We start from the raw sequence: 22,373 nt of genomic DNA on the forward strand, positions 1-22,373 counted from the left end.
TCAGCTACCCCTTCCCAGTTTTTCTGAATGAACATTTAATCTCCCAGATACACACCTAAGTACTTAAAACCACTTGTTCCCCAGGTTAAACCATCAGGAAGACTTGGTTTCCCTTTTGACCAATTTCCAATTAAAAGTGCTTCACTCTTGTTCCAATTCACTTTTGCTGATGATAAAATTCTAAAATCTTCTAAAACTTTCATTAAAACCTGCACATCATTTTGCCCATTAATTAAAACCTCCACATCATCAGTATAGGCAGACAAAGAAATACTATTTTTACAAATAGGTAGATTCAAACCACAAATATTTTCTCTTAATTTTTGCAACAAAGGTTCTATAACAATTGCATATAACATCCCAGACAAAGAACAGCCCTGTCTAATACCCATACAGACTTTAAAAGGGGTGCATAAGCCACCGTTTATCTTGATACACCCTCAACGTCACCATAGAGCACTTTCACTTTATCAATAAAATCCTGACTGAATCCAAAAGCTTTTAAAGTTCTCCACAAATAAGAGTGTTCAACCCAATCAAAGGCCTTTTGTTGATCTGGTGAGATAAGCCCAATATCAATGTTGAGTGCCTTGGAGACATCAAAAATATCCCGAATAAGGGCAACATTGTCAAAAATGTACCTACCCAGGACACGATAAGTCTGATTTGGATGCACCACCTGATCCATTACTCTAGCTAACCTATTAGCTAAAACCTTTGAAAGCAATTTATAATCAGAGCAAAGGAGCGAAACAGGCCCCAATTCTTAATTTCTAAAATATCTCCTTTTTTGGGGAGAAGAGTAATGACTGCTCTACGGCTACTCAATGGCAACTGGCCTGAGCCCAAACTTGTAAAATTCAATGGGAAGGCCGTCAATTCCTGGCACTTTCCCAGAATCCATGCCTTGAAGGGCCTTGTGCAACTCCCCCAGGCTTAAAGCACCCGAGAGCTCTGCATTGGCCCCCTCTGACACTTGAGTCAAACTTTTAAAAAAAACACTCAGAATCCCATCCTGAACTCATTATTATATAGGTTTTCATAAAAACCACAAGCTCTTTTTTGTATTTCTGCATGACTAGATAAAATCACTCCTGCCTCAGAGCGCAAAGCATGGAAAAAACGTTTTTGCCCATTTTTCTTTTCAAAACTAAAAAAATATTTAGATGGTGCATCCATCTGTTCAATACTTAAAAGCGAGAACGAACCAGAACTCCTTGTGTTTTCAACCCCAGTAGGTCTGCTAGCTGGGTTTTCTTATTTCAGATCATCTCTGTGTAATTTTGATTACTTGTTGAATCAGCTTAATTCTGTAATTTAATTATTTCTGCCTCCAATGAATTCATAGAACTATTTAACTCTTTGGTAACATTGCAGGTGTGCTGTTGAAAAAATTGTTTTATTTGGACCTTTCCAAAATCCCACTATTGCTGTAAATCTTGAAATGAATCTTTTGGTTTTTTTTTTTTTATTCTTCCCAAAATACTTTAAATACATCCTTAAAATCCTTACTACACAATAAGTTATTATTGAAATGCCAGTATGCACTATGTGGTTTAATTTGATTTAAAAAGGAAAAACTCAATACCATATGATGATCAGAAAAACTGACCGGTGAAATGACACAACTTTTAAAAATTCCCATCTGATGTTTAAATCTAGCAAGGGATAATCTAGCAAGGGATAAAACATCACGAGCATGACCCCATGTATACAGTCCATCATGAAAATGCCTCCAAACATCACATAAATCATTCACATTTATCATCTTAATGAGATGGTCACGTGAAGGCATATGGGGCTCAATGTGATTTTGATCAATATTATTTTCCGTACAATTAAAATCTCCTCCTAAAAATAAATATTCTACGGTACTGCATTTTTGTAACGTGGTACTAAGGGCATCTAAAAACACCAATCTTTCCATTGTAGCTGTTGGAGCATATACACAAACAAAATTTTCAAAAACCTTTTACAATCTCATCAACTTGATAAGAGACTGGACAAAAACTCTTAGTAAATAAAATACCCACACCCCCACTAAGTGCGGTGTAGTGACTGAGTACAGAAATACCATCACACTCCTGCATCCAATCAGCAGCATTTCTAACATCACTGTGTGTTTCTTGGATAAAAGTGACATCTATTTTTGTTCTGTTTAATAACATTGTTTTAAGCTTTTTCACTGCCATCATTTAAATCCATATTGAGTTTTTGCACTATTTTCTTTAACCTGTACACCTCCTTGTTTGAAAAACTGCCTTCAGCCATGAAATTCCTTGTTTTTTCCACAAACTGTCCTACATCTGGGAAGTACTCATTGACCAGCACCCCTCTCTTGTTCTTTGTTGATCTGAGGAACAACTTAATGTCCTGTACATCATAATTGCAGCTAGAAGACTCACTTTGTGACAACGTAACACTGGAGTCAGTGACTCGCTGTCACTCTCTGAATCAATCGGATCAACAGCATCTTCAAGATCTAATTTCTTTAAGGGCCCTATCTTGCACCCAGCGCAATTGACTTTGTACACCGACGCATGTGCCATTCCTATTTTGCACCCGCGCAAAGCGCGCTTTTCCCTCCACAGAAGCACGTCGCTAAACTAGTGAATGAACTTGCGCTACCTGGGCGGTTCAGCGCAAAAAAGGAGGCGTGTTCCGGCGCAAACAATCCCTGGTGCTATTTTGCTGTTCCATTAAACAATTGCGCCACTGACCAGAAAAAACCTAGTCTAAAGTCAGTGGCGCGTTGCGCGTTGTTCCTTATGCTATTTTAAAGGCGCATGCTTGACCATAATGTATAGCGTGCACAACGCGCATACACTTTGCTCATGTAATCTACACAGATGCAACAGTTATTTTTGCAAATCATAAATTGTTACACTAAAAAATATGAACACATGAGATGACGGAAATCATTGTGGTGTGCCACGAAGATGTGAAAAAATAGGCATAAATCTAGCTTACAAATTATTCAGGCTAATTGTAGTCTAATAATTAAGGAGACCTGTTTGCCCAATAGTGGCAACTTCTGGCAAGACATATATGTATATAAGGACATCTAACAAATTGGTTTGTCCGTCAAGAACCAGGAAAAAAAAATCAGTGAGGGTGGACGCAGCGATGTCCTCTGCTGGCGTCAGGTCCTGAGTAGAGGCAGATCCACCTCCCGTTACACGGCGTGCCCGATTGATGCTGGCAAGCTTGGACTTTCCCCGTCTTCTGATGTCATTGTAGCGCTTGCGGCACTGGTGCGACGTCCTGGGGATGCCAGCTGATGAAACAATTGTGGCTATTTCCTCCCACGCATGTTTAATCGACGCTATTTTGGGTGAGTTTCTCCCATCTCCATATAACACAACTTCTCTGTCTTTCACTGCTCTTACAAGCACATCAGTCTCCTCGGCTGTGAACCGCTCCTGGCGTGCGCCTGGTAAATACGCCATAATAATAGCAATCCATAATGGAACTTGCGCACCTGCTTTTACAGGGAATGTTGGATGACGCTCTGATTGGTTTATTCACGTTACGCCCAAACCACACCTATGAATAATGAAGCTACTTCAGACCAACCCATTTTAGATTTGCGCCGGGCGCAAGAGCCATTTATCCCGCCGGGAAAATAGCAACAGCGCTGAGACCCGCCCACAAAGTTACTTGCACTTCGCGCTTTGACACTTGCGTTTCAGATCGTTAAAATAGGGCCCTAAATGTCTAAAATCATGAACTCTATCTGACTTCTTCCTTTTTAAAGGCACTTTAAACAATGCTTGTTCTGAATCAATTTCATTAGGCCTAACGTTACCATCAACCTCCGGAACATCCCCCATAACAATTTCTGAATCTCTGTTATCGCTTGACTCACCTTTGTCTCCTTCGTTCTCATCTTTTGCACTTTCTTCCCCCACTGAAAACCTTCGCAGTCCCAGCGCTCTGAGCTCCATCATGATCGCTCGCCCGTGCCACCGTGGACTCAGCCACGACTGAAGCTTGCACTATGTTACGACTAGGTTGCACTATGCCATTGGCTGCGTCTTCTGCATCAGCCAACCGGTTGTCTTCCTCTTGTTTGCTGGGACAAGCTCGGACCAAATGGCCGGCTTTACCACAGCCAAAACATTTGATTCTGTCAGTGGTAATGAAAACCACATAATCAAAATAACCCCCCCCCCCCCCCAGACAGGGAGTCAGGCTTTTACAGCCGGTTCTTCATAGTGCCAAAGAAGGATGGAGGGCTACGCCCTATCTTAGATCTTCGCGTCTTGAACCGGGCCGTAGCGAAGCTCAATTTCAAGATGCTCACACTCAAACAGATCGTGTTTCAGATCAGGTCCGAGGACTGGTTTGTCACGATAGATCTCAAAGATGCGTATTTCCACATCTCCATCCTTCCGCAGCACAGGAAGTTCCTGAGATTCGCTTTCAAGGGAGAAGTGTATCAATATCGGGTGCTTCCCTTCGGTCTAGCTCTTTCACCCCACACGTTCACAAAGTGTGTGGACGCTGCGTTTGTCCTTGCGTATGCAAGGGATTCGCATTCTCAATTACATCGACGACTGGCTGATCCTAGCATAGTCAGCTCGTCTCGTGGTTCAACATCGAGATGTTGTGCTCACGCACATGAGGAGGCTGGGGCTGAGGCTCAACTCCAAGAAGAGCGTTCTTTCTCCGGTCCAGAGAATAACATATCTAGGCGTGAGTTGGGATTCGGTCTTTATGCGGGCCCGCTTATCAGAGACTCGCATAGAGTCGATCCGCTCGGCCGTGAGAGGGGTGAAGCTAGACCAGTCACTTACTGTAAAGCAGTTTCAGAGACTGCTGGGTCTCATGGCAGCAGCGTCCAATACCATTCCGTGCGGCCTGTTGTACATGAGACCGTTACAGTGGTGGCTCAAAACCAGAGGTTTTTCCCTGAGGGGAAATCCCTTTCGGGTGATCATGGTTTCGCGGCGGTGTTTCCGCTCCTTGATCATGTGGAAGGACCTCGGTTTCTGGCCCTAGGCCCGTTACTGGGGGCACCGTGCCAGCGGGTATCTCTGAGCACGGATGCCTCCCTTACGGGCTGGGGGGCGACCATGAGTGGTCGCTCGGCCCATGGCTTATGGCAGGAGCACCAGCATTCGTGGCCTTTAAATTGTCTAGAAATGTTGGCAGTGTTTCAGGCTCTGAAGCACTTCCTGCCATATCTCAGGGGCCATCATGTGCTCGTTCGCACAGACAGCACATCGGTGGTCTCCTATATCAACCATCAAGGGGGTCTGAGGTCTTGTCAGTTATACAAACTGGCGCGCCTTATTCTCCTTTGGTCCCAGGGGAAACTACTCTCAGTGAGAGCTATGTACTTCCCTGGGCGGTTGAATGTGGAAGCAGACATCCTGTTGAGACAGGGGCCGAGGCCCGGGGAATGGAGACTTCACACCGAGATGGTGGAGCTCCTTTGGGAGAAGTTTGGCAGGGCCCAAGTGGACCTGTGGGCAAAACACAAGAACACCCATTGTCAACTGTGGTTCTCCCTAACGCCCCGAGCTCCTCTCGGACTGGACACAATGTGCAGGAGTGGCTGAGGCTACCCCTGTACTTATTTCCCCCGATTACTCTGCTGCCGGGAGTACTAGAGAGAGTGCGCCGGGAAGGGGCCCGTCTTCTGCTAGTAGCCCCGTTCTGGCCGGGCCGAGTATGGTTCTCGGACATTGTGTCTCTCCTCGACGGCTCTCCCCTGGAGATTCCGCTCAGGGAGGACCTTCTCTCTCAGGCGGGCGGTGTCTTTGTACACCCTCGCCCAGAGGTGTGGAAGCTGTGGGCTTGGCCTCTGAGGGGGCCCAGCTCATAAGCTCTGGTCTCTCAGCTGAGGTTGTGGAGACCATTCTACACTCTAGAGCTCCCTCCACGAGGAAACTGTATGCTCTTAAGTGGAGACTCTTCACTGTATGGTGTAGAGAGCGCCTGTGGGATCCAGTTAACTGCGAGTGCGGTGCTGGAGTTCCTGCAGGAGAGATTCTCCGCTGGGTTAGCTCCCTCCACACTGAAGGTGTATGTGGTGGCCTTAGCTGCTCACACTCCTTTGGGTGGTGTTTCTTTGGGGGGACACCCGTTAGAAACTCGCTTCCTCCGTGGAACCTTGAGGTGAAGACCTGTTGTGCCTACCAGGGTGCCAGCTTGGGACTTGGCCATTGTGCTTCAAGGCCTTTCTGAGGCTCCCTTTGAGCCACTTGAGGAAGTTTCAGAGAAATGTCTTACTCTTAAAACTATCTTTCTGCTTGCTATTTCTTCGTTGAAAAGAATTGGAGATTTACAAGCCCTTTCGGTGGCACCCTCGTGCTTGGGATTTGCTCCCGGTATGGCCAGGGACTTCCTGTCTCCTAGGCCGGGTTATGTTCCGAAGGTTCTCACTAATCCTGTGAGACCTATTGAGATTTTGAGACATGTTGAGACATTAGATACTTATGTCCACAGAGCTGCCCTGTGGAGGAGATCTGAACAGTTGTTTGTGTGTTACGGGTCACCCTCGAGAAGGGGACCCGTTTCTAAGCAGAGGATGAACAAGTGGGTGGTCGAGGCCATTTCACTTGCTTATGTTGCGGCCGGGCAGCCTTCTCCTTTGGCTGTCCGAGCCCACTCTACTTGGAGCATGGCGGCCTCTCAGGCTCTTTTGGCAGGTGCTTCCTTGCAGGATGTTTGTGATGCGGCCGCATGGTCCTCGCCGCTCACTTTCGTCAGGTTCTATGAACTAGATATTAACACTACTCCGGGGGCTCGGGTGCTCGCTTCCTGAGTATACAGGTGGGCATCCAGCTCCTATGGGGGCGTGGTTAGTCTCGTTCCCAAAGCGGTGACGCAGCTCGAGTTCCCATGAAGGACAATGTCTCGGTTACGTCTGTAACCTTAGTTCCCTGAGTAGGGAATGAGACGCTGCGTCCCCCTGCCATACTCTCTGCATGCCCGCGAGCGCCTTGCTTCATCCTTTTACAGAAGCTGTGGGCCTGTGTTTCCGGGGATGGTTTATACTTTCCGGTCGATGACGTCACTTGTCTATGATGTTACGTCTCTCTATTGGACTGACGACATACGTGCTTCATGACGCAATCACGCAGAGGCGTTCCCAAAGCGGTGACACAGCGCCTCGTTCCCTACTCAGGGAACTAAGGTTACAGACGTAACCTAGACGTTTTCTATAACAAGACAAGGCTTGCGTTAAAAACAACATCGCTAATAAAAGGCAGGACGTTCGAGAGAGTAACTCTTTTAGACGGTAATGAAAGTGGAAGAACGGGAATAAGAACACCTTCTAACACTATTCCCCTCTGAACTACTTTGTTTGCTTTTTCTATTGTATTCAAGAAAATTACAATAGCGCTGTTCATCTTTGAGGCAGACATTACATTCTCATGTCCCACAATTTCCCCTACAGCTAAACAGCAACTCTCCACACTCGCTGTCGCTGCCACTTTTACACCGTGATGACGCTTGAGTGTATCCAAACCATGCACACTTGGAACCGCCATGGTCCCCCCCCAAAAAAAATCCCACCCCCACAAAAACAAAACACACCAAAAAATGTGCCAAAACTACCAAAAAAACTAGATTACTTCTAAACCATACAAAACAAAAAAAAGAGAAAAGATAGAAAAGAAAAACAACTCAAGCACGATTCACCACTCACACTCACTACGCTCCACTCACTCCCAGCATGCACTCCGACAGAGAGAGAGAGAGAGAGAGAGAGAGAGAGAGAGAGAGAGAGAGAGAGAGAGAGAGAGAGAGAGAGAGAGAGCATAAATAGCATACCAGTTTTAAAACCTCAATTGTTCGGCATGAGCTTAGTATCCAAAAAAATAAAATAAAATAAAATGCAAATGTCTGGTAGAAGACATTTTAAAGATCTAAATTTAAGGTTTAGATTAAACTGTATGTGTCAAATGTTCCCAGTTACATGGACTGTGCTGCTGATGTTCTTGTGTTTATGTAACTCATTCAGGTCAGTGAGTTGACTTCTTGTCATGCATGTACAAATGGGGCAGTGGTGGTTACAGCCAACCCTCTACATTGCAAGTAAATGCAGCAAAATTTTGTAGGCTTCTAAATAATGTCTGTCATTAGCCACTGGCTAAAAATTGTTTGATTTCACTCACAAGTGATTGTGTTAGAGGATAAGAACACGTTTAGAACATATGTTTTCACTGCGTATTGTATCCTATGACCGCCTACACTAGAACACTGATTGTGCGTTAGTGATGGATCGCTCATAAACGATTAATTAATTATGATTGACATTTTTTACCTCACATTCAAAGAGAGAGAAAGTGAGAGTCTTTCATACACGTAGAATGATGCGCTGAATGAAAATGCCATTCTTTTTTTTTTTTTTTTTCTGGCAAAATGACAAAATTAGTTTAGCCTTTAGCGTAAAACAAAGTCTTTAAGACCAAGGACCCTATCATACACCCGTCGCAATGCGACGCCAGGTGCGACGCAAGTGTTTTTTGCTAGTTTCAGCTCGACGCAGTTATCATTTTCACATCCAGCTCCACGTTGCTTAAATAGTAAATGCACTCGCGCCCATCTGTTCGGCCATCGGCGTGCTGGTCTGAAAACGAGGTGTGTTCAGGAGAATTGTTGGCACGTTGCTATTTTGAGGCAACTGAAAATGACTGTGCCATTGACCAACAAAAACCTGGTCTAAAGTCAATAGCGCAGTATTTTTTGTGCTTTTTAAAGGGCATCAAGTCGTCACCTTCATTTATATAGCTCTTTTTACAACACAGATTGCTTCAAAGCATCTTTACAGTGATAATAGGAAATTAATGGAATGTGCGCCTATAGGCGGGTGCACAACGTGCGTGCACTCTGCTTATTACACACACAGGGATGCGCAGCAGACAAACATGCCAAATATTAAAAATAAAGGGATTCCTCTCTGGAGAAGCGTGCAGTCTTTCTGCTCGCAAATTCCGCCATGTAAATACAGAGTCTGCCATAGTGCAAGCACAACTGGCTTTTACAGTTTTTCTCAGTCGCTTTGGTACATTTCTCAGATCAGAATTGAAATTCTCAAAGCTACCTGTTCAATCTTCACATCATTGTGTCACTTGTGCACATCAAAAAAGCATTTTCTCATTTCTTTGAACAAGTTGCAAATCCTTGTGTACATCCATGCAAATGATTATGTACAATTCTCTGCTGTTTCCTACATTATCAGTTGCTTATGTCATGTTGATCAAAATGTATTATAATGGGTCTCTGTTGAATAGTCTTACCCCCCACAACATTTAGGCATTAGTTCATAGCATAAGTCTTTACATGCAAAATGGTTGAACAAGTTGTCATAAAATGTCAAGCATATTTCTATACATTTCCGTTAGACGTTCACATTTCTACTTTTGTTTTTCTGGGGGGGGGGGGGGGGGGGGGGGTTTCTTTGTGCTATGCAGTGCTGTCTTTTCCTTTCTGTATCGCAATGACATGGTCTGTCAACAAATTACAGTACAAACAGTAAAAGCATAAATGTGAATCTTGTCCAGTCTCTTGCATTCAAACTCCCACACACTAAGGTGTAATCTACAATTTACAATAATTGTCATCAAAATTTTAGCCATATTTACATCAGGACATCCCTCCAGAGTACAGTTATATTGACAAAATGACTAAGCAATTTGACTGTCTTATTCATACACAATGACACAAGGACTTGTCATTCTGATGGCACTGACATGTTCATTGACACAGATATTTACTTTTGAGAGATGAACAAAGGATTTTGAGCAAGAGACTGGCTTTTGCAGGTAATCCATGGTGTTTTGCTATTTGTACGAATTGTTTTGAGAAATGCACTTGCTGTTTTGCAAATATCGAGGATGATTCGAGAAATGTACCAAGGCGACTGAGAAAAACTGTAAAGGGAATAGGAGATGAGACTCTGATTGATTTATTGCATGTTATGCACAAAACACACCCATGACTCATTAAGAGACTACGTACAACCCTTTTGGACAATGCGTCTGGCGCGCCGACCGTTTTTTTCCATCGTTAAACTTGCAAAAGTGGATTCAGACTAAGTGCACCTGCGCCACGTGTTTCAGACCTTGCACTCAGATCAATAAAATAGGGCCCTAAGCAGAAGCCACTGCTGGCTTTTTTTTTCCGGATGTTGGCAGAATGAATGCACAAGCAGCAATCCCATTGGCCAGTGCTCAGCTATCACATGCATGTTTTGATTTCAGCCAGCCAGATCTTGGATCTTGATTCACAGAGAGTGAATGCAGACAATGTGATTAATTTTCATTAACCCAACAGCCTGACAGATCTTAGCATGTTGTATATTAGCAGTAGTAGTAGTAATAATAGAATTGTGTTAGTATTATTATTAATGATATTATTATTAAATATTACTTTTTTTACAGAAACACAATGACCAATAGTTCCCTTTCGAAAGGGAACTTGCACTGCGTCCTAGAACGCATTGGGGGAACGCCTCAGAGTGACAGGTGCCTGAAGCTACTATCGAATCACAGCAATCCTATTGACCGGTGACAGCCCATGATGTCATCAATGTGTGACCAGGAAGTATATAAGGGAGCCTTGCAACCATGACATTCATATTTTCGTCTTCAGGGACTGTTCTGTCTGAAGTGCTTTGAGTTAAGGTAATACAAATTCATTTTTTAATACACACGAGCTGTGTATTTACTGCCCGGGATCAAGATCATGCACAGTCAGTTCTTATGGAGCTGTTTGTGTGAATTGTGAGCGTTTTTCAATCTGAGATCGCTTCGCTCTCGTCTGGCTCTCTTCTTGAGGGAAGAGGGTTCGGCATCTTGGACTGGTGATGCGGGTCCCGCTCATGCCAAGGCAGAGCGCTGACGTGCATCATGGGTTTCCCAGATGGAGCTCGCCAATCGCTGCGAGAGGGGTGTAATCCTCTCAGACGATCTGGCGGCTGACGAGACTTATCAGCAAGTGCTCTTAGGGATGGCTGGTGAGAGTGGTATATAAATCCTGAATCCTCTCAGCCACCCTGACGTGTATGCTGAGCTGATGGATGTTATGTAACGCGCTGCAGGCAGGCTGCAGCTGCCATGTTGGTGCGTTGGAGGAGAGATCGCTCGTGATAGATTGGACGATCGATTTCTCCCGGACCATAAACCATCGGCTCAGGTGAGCCTTCCATTCCCTTCCTGATCTTCTTACAGAAATCGAGAGGGCATAGAAGAACCCATATTCGGCCCGAAATTCATCAACATCAGCGTTTTAACTTTGCTGATGTCGAGGGGATAGGGGAATATGGGTATGTGTTGATGCTGCCGATTGACGAGACGTTTGCGAACTCGCATATGGGTAGGCATCAACACTGAGAGCTCCAACTCTGCCATCTGACCTCTCAAAACTATGTTGTGCTTAAATGGCAGGGCATACATGGCAGCAGGTCAGGCTGCTTTGCACACCAGAGCTCTGAGATCATAAGTGGCGTGCAGCAGGAAGAACAGACAGAGATCGCTCTGAATGTCATTCAGCTCTTCAGATCAGCATAGGCTAATTCAGTGAGAAATGAAAAGAAATGTTATTCTGTATGACAAAATATTTTGCAAACGTGATAAATCTATATTTGTCCAAATATGCACACTGTTTGGCAAGATGAATAACGTGCCGACGTGCTTATGCTCTCTTGAGAGAACATGAACCAACCCACAAACACAGTCTCTACATGCTTGCGATGCGATAGAGGAGTGGGTGCCCACGTCGATGTAGCCTACTCGGCAAGGAAGCCTCACTGTAATCCTCAGGTCACCCAGGCTTATCAGCCAAAGTAGCCCCTTTTCTGGTGCACCAAAAAAGAAACTAGATCGGGCTATAAGCGAAGAGACTCAACCCCGTTTAAGGTTTCATAGAATCGACCGCGCATCTGAAGCGCTGAGCGACGAGCGCTGGGTTGCCCGAGACAACCCGCGCTGTCCGGCAGCTAGAATAAATCTATATTTGTCCAAATATGCACACTGTTCACACTGTTTTAAGAGCCCAAACATATGCGGGTTAGTGCATGTCTGTGACCACAAATAAAACGGAAAAGTGGCTTTTGATTCTTGTTGATATTTCATTCAAAATATTGTTCACTACCTACAGATTGGTTATTTTGCACTCCTGACATAAATTAAGACATTTTAATGTCAACAAATTAATGTCAACGCTTGCAGGTTCGCCATACGATTCCTCAAGTTCATTTTACTTTACCGAACCTTTGTAGCAATGGCTTCCACAGATGGCGTCCCGGTTACAGCTCGCTCAGTGCCCTTACTTCGTATCTGCGCGACCATCCGCCTCGGCTGTTACACCATAGATTATCTGTCTTTACCCACACGAAAATAATCCAGAGAGCACCTTCACGACACGCTGAAAACAACACCTCACTTTCCTCCTTGACTTTTCCGCACGCTGCATCCAAAACTTCCCCACCATGTCTCAACAATAATGATGGAAGACGAACCTGACAGAAGTGACTGTCTCATGCATAATAACTAAATTATATTTTAAGCATACTACAGCACAGTGATTGGATTGAATGAGCTTTATGTCATGAATATATGTCGAGAATCGCTCGAAACGGTCGACGTCAGCATGTTCAAGCAGCCCCATACTTTGGCCAAAAGTACACGTTGACGTCAGCTTTTGTGACGTTGCTCCGACTCAGCTTTTCAAACCGGAAGAATGCAAAAATAACTATTTTTCACATATGAATAACATAAATTATTCATATGTGTTTTCAATGATGTGCAGCCTATACATATCTGTTTACATCTCAAAAAAAGTGTTTTGGGGTTTCATGACCCTTTAAGCGTACGTCACCCATACATGGCGCACAAATAGCGCACAAGAGACTTTACTAACATTCAACAGTCTAAATGTTAGCATGGTTCAAAGACGACTCTAAACACTTTTGCCAGAACTATTTAAAATCGTTTTACTAGAAAAAATAAAGTGTAATATTCATAAAAGAGTTATTAAATTGATTACCTCCATGTACAAAGCCATGCAGCGTGCAGTCAGATGGGCCAATGAGGTGGATAAGACTTGACTGACTGAATGCAACAGTGTAAGGCTCTAAGGAAGAAGAGAAAATGGAGGGGGGGACAATAAAATACACAAATATGAATATAATTTAATATAAAGATCTGCAAATCAAAGAAAAAACTAATTACGATAATTTGTTTTTAAAAATAACATGCATACTCCTGGATATATAATATTTGACAATTAACTTCATAGTTGTTTGGGGGGGGGGATGCATACATACCCTTTGTTTGTCTATCTGTGCAGCATCAGAGCAAAATAACATAAAATAATGTAAAGATGAGACTCTATTCCTAAAACTCTTAGTGATAGATGAAATGTCCAACAATCAGAGCAGTCACTATAATCACCAACAAAAATATTAAAAGTGGCTAAGGAATTATGATGTTTGTTGGACATGTACCATAGTAACACCATGTTTTTGAATATACATGCTGCGGTACTATGGTACCATTTAAAGTACCATAGTAAATGCATATTCTAATCATTCAATATTATGGTTTCAAAGTACCATGGTATTACCACCTGATACTATTACTGTACCAAATTATTGCCAGTGCATTTTGCATATAGACCCAGATGGGGTCAATCCAAGTGATCACTAACACATCAAACACATGAGTTCAATGAGGATAAGGATGTGTGTATATGACATGAAGGAGGAAGTGTTACCTGGAACAGAGACAGACATGAGGATCTCACCATTCCTCTCTTTGGTCTCTAATCGCTCTAATTTCTGAGCCTCATATCTCTTTTTTCCTGCTTCCTCCTGTTCTGAGCTGGAGTACTGCGATGGACAAAAACATGTCAGCAGAAAGATTGAAACAAATAACTAATTTTTAAATAGAAAAAAAGCAAACTATATTGAGAAATGTTGGTGAATATTAGTAAATATTTTTGGCAAAAACTTTCACATTTGGGTTGAAGGGCTAGTTCATCCAAAATGGAAAATTCTGTCATTAATTACTCACCCTCATGTCGTTCCAAACCTGTAAGACCTTTGTTCACATAAATACAGTGCAGTGCTTCTGAGTTCTACATCAGAACGCAGACTTACCATTGACCGACGCTGTTCATGTGAGCACCACAACGCAAGTATGTGATGCTAACGCAGGAGCTAGCCAATGGCGAGCCGCCGTTCTGACACAGAACTCAGAAACACTTTGCTGTGTTTACTACGTCAACAGCGTAGGAGAATGACACAGATGAGAAGAGATTGTTTAATAAAGTCGTTATTTTTGTTTGTTTTTTGTGCACAAAAAGTATTCTCGTCGCTTCATAACATTAAGGTTGAACGACTGGAGTCACATGGACTATTTTAACAATGTCTTTACTACCTTTCTGAAAGTTCAAATGACGTTTCTGCATATGGAGGGGGCAGTGAGCTCTCCTATTTCATAAAAAATATCTTAATTTGTGTTCCGAAGATGAAGAAGGTATTATGGATTTGGAACAACATGAGGGTAATAAGTAAGTGAGTAGTTAATGAGTAGAGAGTAGCAGAGAATAATTAATGACAGAATTAACATTTTTGGGGAAAACTAACCCTTTAAGTCTAATTGTACATTCTGACGTAAGCTACCTGTCACATGCCTGTCCTGTCTTGTGGAGCACATGTGGTGTTTTGTTATTTTGGGCCATGTGCTCATGTCTCTGTCTGATCCCTCCCCCTTGTTATCTGATTAGTGTTTGATTTCTCCCACCTGTTCCCTCCTGATTTCTTCCCCTTTAAATAGTTCCCTTGTGTTCACAGTCCTTGTCGGTACGTTGTTTAACGTCTCCCTTCCCCGTGATCCGCTCCCTTCTCTGTGACCATTTGGGTTGATTTGTTGTTTTGTTGTTGTTATGTTTTACCCCTTGAGGGTTTTTGTTTTTGATTATGTTATTTTGTTAATAGATTCCATCCCTTCCTGCACTTGAGTCCTCACCTTAGTTTTCTTTAGTTTTAACGTAACACTACCAGAGTAAACTACCAGAGAACTTTGAGATAAACTACTTGTATTTGAAAATATGTGAAGTGAAAATAATAAAATATAGATAAATATTGAAATTTGAATTGATACAAACTGTATGTTCTAATGTCAATCCTAAGAGAAGATAAAATGGGTCTTATTCACTAATAATTGTGTGGATTATTTTGTATTTGTGTACACAGAACTTCTCACAAAAAAGCTCAGTCTAATTCACAAAACGTGCATATGCACATTCATTTGTTCTAATGTTAGTGAATTTGGAGTATTCTAAATGAGTGGCTGTGTCGCTTGCATAAAAGTAATTTGCATAAAACAAGCTCAAACCATCTCCATATTAGGGCTTTCCACACAACCTTTCCTTTACAGCCTTTCATTGCTCTCTGCAGACTCACTTGCCAGATACTCAAGCAATGCCAAGTGTGCCACTCAAAACCAGCGCAAACACAATAAACGCAATTTATACAGACCTCTTATTAGACTGCTGTACATACGTGTATAACTGCTGCTTTATTCAGAGAAATCTCGCAGCTGAAGCTATAACGCAGCTTATCTTACTCTTTCACTGTATATGATGAAATACAATTTAATTTTAAATGGATTATTCGTTCATTTATAATATAATACATATAATATAAAGTGTTTTATAATACATAAGTGTTTTTTGCATAAGTGTGGTTTCAATTGGTTCTATATTTTTTTTGGAGAGCATAAAGTCCGAAAGTTTATGGTGAATCATCATTTGTTCATGAAAAAATTTGTACGCAGGTTTCACGCACAAATTTGTGCGTACACATGCTTAGTGAACGAGACGAAATGTTTTCACTGATGTACAGACGCTTACCTCAATAGGAGGAACTTCTGTGATTTTGGACACATTTTGAAGAGAGAATGGGACATACCACAGCGTTGCCTTGTTGGTCACTTTTTTGGCACCTACAAAAATACAAAAAATAATATCAACATAATCCGAAGTGAATAGGAAATCAAAAATCTCTTCAAATTCAGTGCATTTATCACATAACGAGTAAAGTAAAACAAAATATAATAATTGCAAACAGGGCCATCGCTAAAGTGGGCAAAAAATGGTGACGATTCTAGGCCCTAGGATACCCTACTTATAGTAATTGTAACAAGTTTGTTACATCAGAGGTTCTCAAAAAAGCACAGGAGCCGGGGAGACTTTTTTTCTAAAAGGTCATAAAAAGATACAGCTACAAATTATACTGGATAACGTTGCCAATCATCGGAAAAGACCATATCTTTCCAACAAACTCTTAGGGAAGTGATACATTGCCACTAAGTTTCTGGTGTTGTCATGGAGACTTCAGCATCTCATAGTGAAGCTGGTTTGCTTTCTAAAGAGCAAGTGAGGCTATTTTGGGTAGGCTGTGTCTATTAGACACGAGAGGGATTTGAGAGAGGAAAACCATGCGCTTGAGCGGATAAGTACACAATTAAGGCGTCACAAAGAAACCTTGAATTAATGAAACTAGTAATGAGGGTGATAATGACACACTAACCATAAGGAAATTCTGGATTTAATTTGCATTCAAAAATCTTGAGATTTTGAAGGTTCCATTTCCTTCAAATCATGAAACCAATCATTTCAATTGTAAGAGAACAGAATACTGCTGTATGTATAAAAATATAGTCCACCAGTATTATGTTAATAGTCATTTTATATATTGAGTAGAAAGCCTGGAATAAAGACTCCTACACATTTTGACCACTGAATTTCCAATCAAATGTGTTTACAATATATAAGGATCTTTAAAAAAAAATTCACAGACACACATTTCACACACAAAGAGCAATTTCAAGTACTGAGATATTTTATAGATGAGCAGAACAATAAAGATTTATAATGACAATGCCAGGCCTGAAAATGAGCAATTCCTTGGCATTTCCATGACTACTGGGACCATGTTGAACAAAACTGGTTTCATTTAATTCCTTCCGATCACCTAAAGGATCTTGATGACAAGATTTAATTAGCTAAAACTGATGACATTTTAGGAATATACATTGTATTGTATGTATGCATAAAAAAAAACTTTGTTTTACATTCCTTATACTACCATTATTCCTATTATTCAGGCTAAGGCAGGGAATCCTCTCAAATTAGATAGTAAATGTCGAAATGATAGTAATACTAAGATGCATAATCATTTTGGGTTACACTTTATTTTAAGGTGTCATTGTTACAGTGTAATTATATATTTGAGTACAGAGTAATGTTAATTAACAACATGTACTTACTATAGGGTTAGGTAAGGGTTTGGGTTTGGATGAGGGTCAGTTGCATGTAATTATTCATAATTTACTGTTATTGTACATGTAACATATGTAACAAGGACATTGTAAAATAAAGTGTTACCTTATTTTGTTTTCTCAGTAATGCCTGGATGCTATAAACACACTTTATAATCTAAGATTGTTAGTGGCATGGGGCCGCAGACACTGTCCATTTTGATATCCAATTTTGACAAATGTTGCAAGGTTGCAATACAGAGACTAATATGGCGGATAAATGAAAGCGGTTTCTTTTACATTTTATGAACACAACACAAATAATTTAAGACTGAACTGTACCAATTCAGCAGAAAGAGGAGAATTAATTCTGACAGACTGCTTTTGGGAATATCATTTGCATTTTACACACTGTTGAAGTCATCCAGACAAGCCGGTTGCCATGACAACCATGCAGGGATTCTGCCGCTACCATGGCGAGAGAATGGCTTCTCTAATTGGTTTCCGCAGCAGCTTGTCAAATGGTTCTACGCAGCGGGATATTTACATGTTCTCGACAAGCAAAGAATCATGGGCAAAAAATTGTTCCCTCACTGGACAGATGAAGTCAGATATCATAGTATACGTTTATCATTTTCAATTTTGAATAATGTTGTCTTACAGTGAAAGTTTAAAATGCAGATTTACTATCAGCATGCAACACAACTGTTTTATACTCAGAAATGCTCTGAAGTAGGTAGAATTTAAAACATTTATATAAAATAAATAATGTAGAACAGGGATGGGCAACTTCAGTCCTGGAGTGCCGCTTTCCTGCAGTTTAGCTCTAACCTTGATAAAAACTCACCTTTCTGTAGCTTTCTAATAATCCAGAAGACATTGATTAGCTTGTTCAGGTGTGCTTGATATGGTTGGAGCTAAATTATGCAGGACAGTCGCCCTCAAAGACCGAAGTTGCCCATCCCTGATGTAGAATCTTAAAGGGTACATAACACACACAATTTATGCCAATCTCATATTAATATTGAGTATCTAAAGAGTAGTATTAAATCCTTCATATCTCCAAAGAGTCTTTAGTTTTATCATATTTATAAAAGACAGATACGCTGTCCTGATTCTTTCCGAAAACAGCCGAGCTTGTGGAGGCATGCAGTGGGCGGAGTTAAAGAGTCACAAGCACACACATACACACGAACACACATGCACACACACACACACACACACAATACATCATGGCATTATCCCTGGATAACTTTCAATTCACTATACATTCATGTTGTTTACATTATATGCACATACGTGCCAATTGCCAACAAAACACAGACATGTGATGCAGTTTCACTCACCACCTGTGGTTTCGACTTGTGACCGGGAACAAACAAACACACTTGCAGAACTCTGTTGCTGTTATTTGGGAAGCTGAACAAGGTTATCTTTCCCTCACAACCAAAAACACACTTCTTAAGAGACATTGTTGATTTCATGGCTAAAAACAAAATGACAGTACTGCCAATGGCTTCCGTAACCCGAACAAAGCTTGTTGGCTCTGGTCGATGTGTGCACGTGCTCATCCGGGAGAAGTGCCCATATAAGAAACTCCACCCTTTATGACGTCATACAGGGCCATTAAAAAAATAAAAAAAAACAGTGTATTTGGCACAGATACTCCGTCATACATTCAACTCGTTTTTTGTTTAGCATGTGAAACCAACTCTTTAAAGGAAAATGATGACTTTTTGGGACTTTAGCTTATTCACTGTATCCCCCAGAGTTAGATAAGTCCATACATACCATTCTCATCTCTGTGCGTGCCATAACTATGTCTGACGCACCCACCTCTAGCCTAGCTTAGCACAAAGACTGGAGGTAAACGGCTCCAGCTAGCCTACTGCTAGCAATAACCTATTATTATGTTATACCTATTTACATGTTGTGATGTGTATAGTTACATTGTGTACTAGACCAACGGAAAATGAAAAAGTTGCGATTTTCTAGACCTATATGACTTGGAACTATACTCTCATTCCTGCGTAATAAGCAAGGAACTTTGAGCCGTACCATGGATGCAGCAGGCACAATGATATTACACAGCGCAATACTCACAGTCTGTCTAGAGTTCACAACTGCATGAGCTTATATGGAAGAAGCGCATGCCTGAGCATGCATTTTGGGTTAAGCTGCGTTGGTTTGACATTGTGGAAAATAGAATAATAGAATCAAAATGTATTATCCTTTTTACCAGTTAGGGATGTGACGGTAAGAAAATGTTCCCTCACTGTCACATTGCAGTGCTTATGCACTGAGCGGCTGTGAACGAATGCAGCCATGCACAGTTTACTTACGGTTTGCCAAATCGGGGGCGGGTTGCTTGAATTGTGCGTTCATTAGCCTTTTATTCTTAATGAAAAACACAACAAAACAGTACAATGACAAACTCCCTTAAATAGGCGCTTTTACATTTCGCTTTGAAACCAAATCTTCTGCGATCATCTTGTCATTCAGCTCCTTACTTTTGTGATGAATGAAATCTGACTCTCGTTCGGCTCACGTGGCACGTTCAGTTTTTAATTGTAGTTAATCTGTTAAACTGAACAAAATGATTTTTACTACTATAATATATAAAAACTGGGATGTAACAGACCTGTGTGTTTTGTATTGCTAGGTCAGTGTCCATTCTCGGAGCATATAAGATTCCTGCCTTTATTAGAGAGAAGAATATGTTCAGCCCCTTCCCTCCGAAGCTTTGAATATTCGATGTTGATTACTACCAAAGCTTCGAGGCTCAAAAAATGGTATTGGGACCAGCCCTACAAATCAGACATAATTATTTGTTAAACAAACAATCGGTGAAACTCACTCTGGGCCTAGAAACCCATCCCCCAAAAGACCATCTAAAGCCACAAGTACCTCAGTTACAGGCCCGTCGCAAGGGGGGTGCGAGGCCCTGTGCGAACGCGATGTGTGAGGCCCATGGGTATAGCCTATCAACGGGGGTCTACTGTTGCTATACCTAGAGATGAACAATTTTTTGTTTACGTGGATATTTAAGAAAAAAAAAATTATATTCAGTTTAACAGCATTAGGTGCAAGTGTGTAACTGAATTGCGCTGTGCGCACATTTTGACGCTTAAATTATGTTTTAAATTATGAATGGGTCAAACGCGTTTGCAGAACATCCTGAATCCACCTTAATGAGTTGGGACTGCTCTCTCACTGAATCATCAGAAGCGATTTCTCAGTCAGTAAAATAACCAGACAGTATTGAAAGAACAACAGCGCTGTTTTTCAGTTGTTTTCCTCTGTGAACATGTGCTAAATGGATGTCTGACAATTTAATTGCTTTCTGCAGTTTTCAGATTTAAAAACATTTAAAAAGTCTAGAGATAGAGTAGGCTTTACTCGTTCTGCGGTGCCATTGCTCTCACTGATGCTCCAAAAGATGAGTAATAGTTAGGCTACGCTTATTTAACTTTAATAGTGTTAAATAAAAAATCTTTTGTGCGTACCGTCAGATGAAATAAGGCGTCCATGCTTTCTCCGTCCATGCAATAAATGCACATCCTTGAATGAGCGTGGATTTCTAGCGTAACCTATTTAGGCTACTTGAACTTCTTAGGTAATATGGTTTGACCCATTTCAGAGGCGACCAAAATCAGAATTTCAATTAACTGTGAGTAAAGCTCTAACCGATTTCAAAACACTGCTGCATGAAGCCTCGGAGCGGAAACTTCATGAAGCAGTGTTTTGAAATCGGTTATCACTATATTAGTCGTTATTTAGTTTTTTTGGCGGACGAAAAATATTCTCGTCGCTTTATAACATTAATATTGAACCACTGTACTCACATGGACTGATTTAAATATGTTTTTAGTACATTAATGTATCTTGAGAGTGTAAAATACATCCCTATGGAGCCTTCGGATTTCAACAAAAATATCTTAATTTGTGTTCCGAAGATGAACGGAGGTATGAGGGTGAGGAATAAATTACATTATTTTCATTTTTACATTATCAAGCCAGCTGTCACTTTTTTGCGCGAGGCCCTGGTGAGGCGCGAGGCCCTGTACGGTCGCACACTTGGCACAGCCCTTGCGATGGTACTGCTCAGTTACCATGGATACCAACTGATAAGACGGTTTATTGCTCCAAATAATGTAGCCACGTGGAAAAGGAAAGGGGCCACATTTAATACACAAAACCTGTAAAAACACACTCTTTTGACTCAAGTTATAGACAAACTGCTCTATAAATTAACATGCACCCCAATATTGTCTTACGCAGTGTTCTCTGAATGGGATGTTTGATTGTATGCACATTGTATGACAGAACCAACGGTTAATGTAACCTCATCTGCACCGTGTTTGGTGTCTATGAAGTTGTAATTTAAAGATCTGAATGATTGTGTATAGACGGTTTCATCGGACGCACGCGTGTTGCCACTGTTACGCGCCTGGCCCGAAGGTTTGTTTTATCGGTCTGGCAAGGGGATAGTATGGCGCACTACTCGGTAGAAACACATTTTTTACGTACTATTCTTGGATAACATGATATAAATATTAACGATCAAGCAGAGAGAATATGACACCAGTGCAAAAACAGTGTGTGCGACTCACCAAAAAGCCTTAAATGCTTCATAAATATCTAGCATACGAGAGCAGCGTCTAATGTAATCTACTTGTTATTTATTTTGCTTGTTATCAGAAATAATCTACTCTAGAGGAACTTATTCTGGCTGCGTTTACACCCGGCATTAACATGTTATCTCTGTGATCATCAGCCAATCAGGACACATTTACATTTGTTCACATCAAGTGGTGGCCATCTGGATAACTGATCGGATTTATGTTTCCTGCAAAATATTTAAATGTGCCTTTATCATGGAGTGCAAAACAACGTTCGCTTTGTCCTCTATTAATGGCACTGCCCATAGAGCACGGGTTTTTTGTGAGGCATTCATATACAATCAATCTCAAATAGGGTACTTTATCTTCAAGTTAACTTTCCCAACATTAATCTTATGTTATGAAACAAAGAAACATGTCATTCCGATGCATTGCATGATTAAAGGCGAGCGAGCAAGCATTTATA

At 41.4% G+C, this 22,373-nt stretch overlaps 1 protein-coding gene across 4 annotated transcripts in view; it reads right to left on the reverse strand.

The window, feature by feature from the left end:
- The window catches only part of acot7 (acyl-CoA thioesterase 7), a 232,534-nt gene that overhangs the window by 191,965 nt on the left and 18,196 nt on the right, over positions 1-22,373 (reverse strand). For all 4 annotated transcript variants that reach the window (XM_079827865.1, XM_079827864.1, XM_079827862.1 and 1 more), the window contains exons 4-6: positions 15,877-15,968; positions 13,735-13,849; positions 13,006-13,092 (exon numbers count right to left, since the gene is read on the reverse strand). In XM_079827865.1, the coding sequence (XP_079683991.1) occupies positions 13,006-13,092; positions 13,735-13,849; positions 15,877-15,968 (294 nt within the window). The remainder of the gene's footprint in view (positions 1-13,005; positions 13,093-13,734; positions 13,850-15,876; positions 15,969-22,373) is intronic.

Source organism: Gobio gobio (genome assembly GCF_949357685.1).
Source record: "Gobio gobio genome assembly, chromosome: 10".
Classification (NCBI taxonomy): Eukaryota; Metazoa; Chordata; class Actinopteri; order Cypriniformes; family Gobionidae; genus Gobio; species Gobio gobio.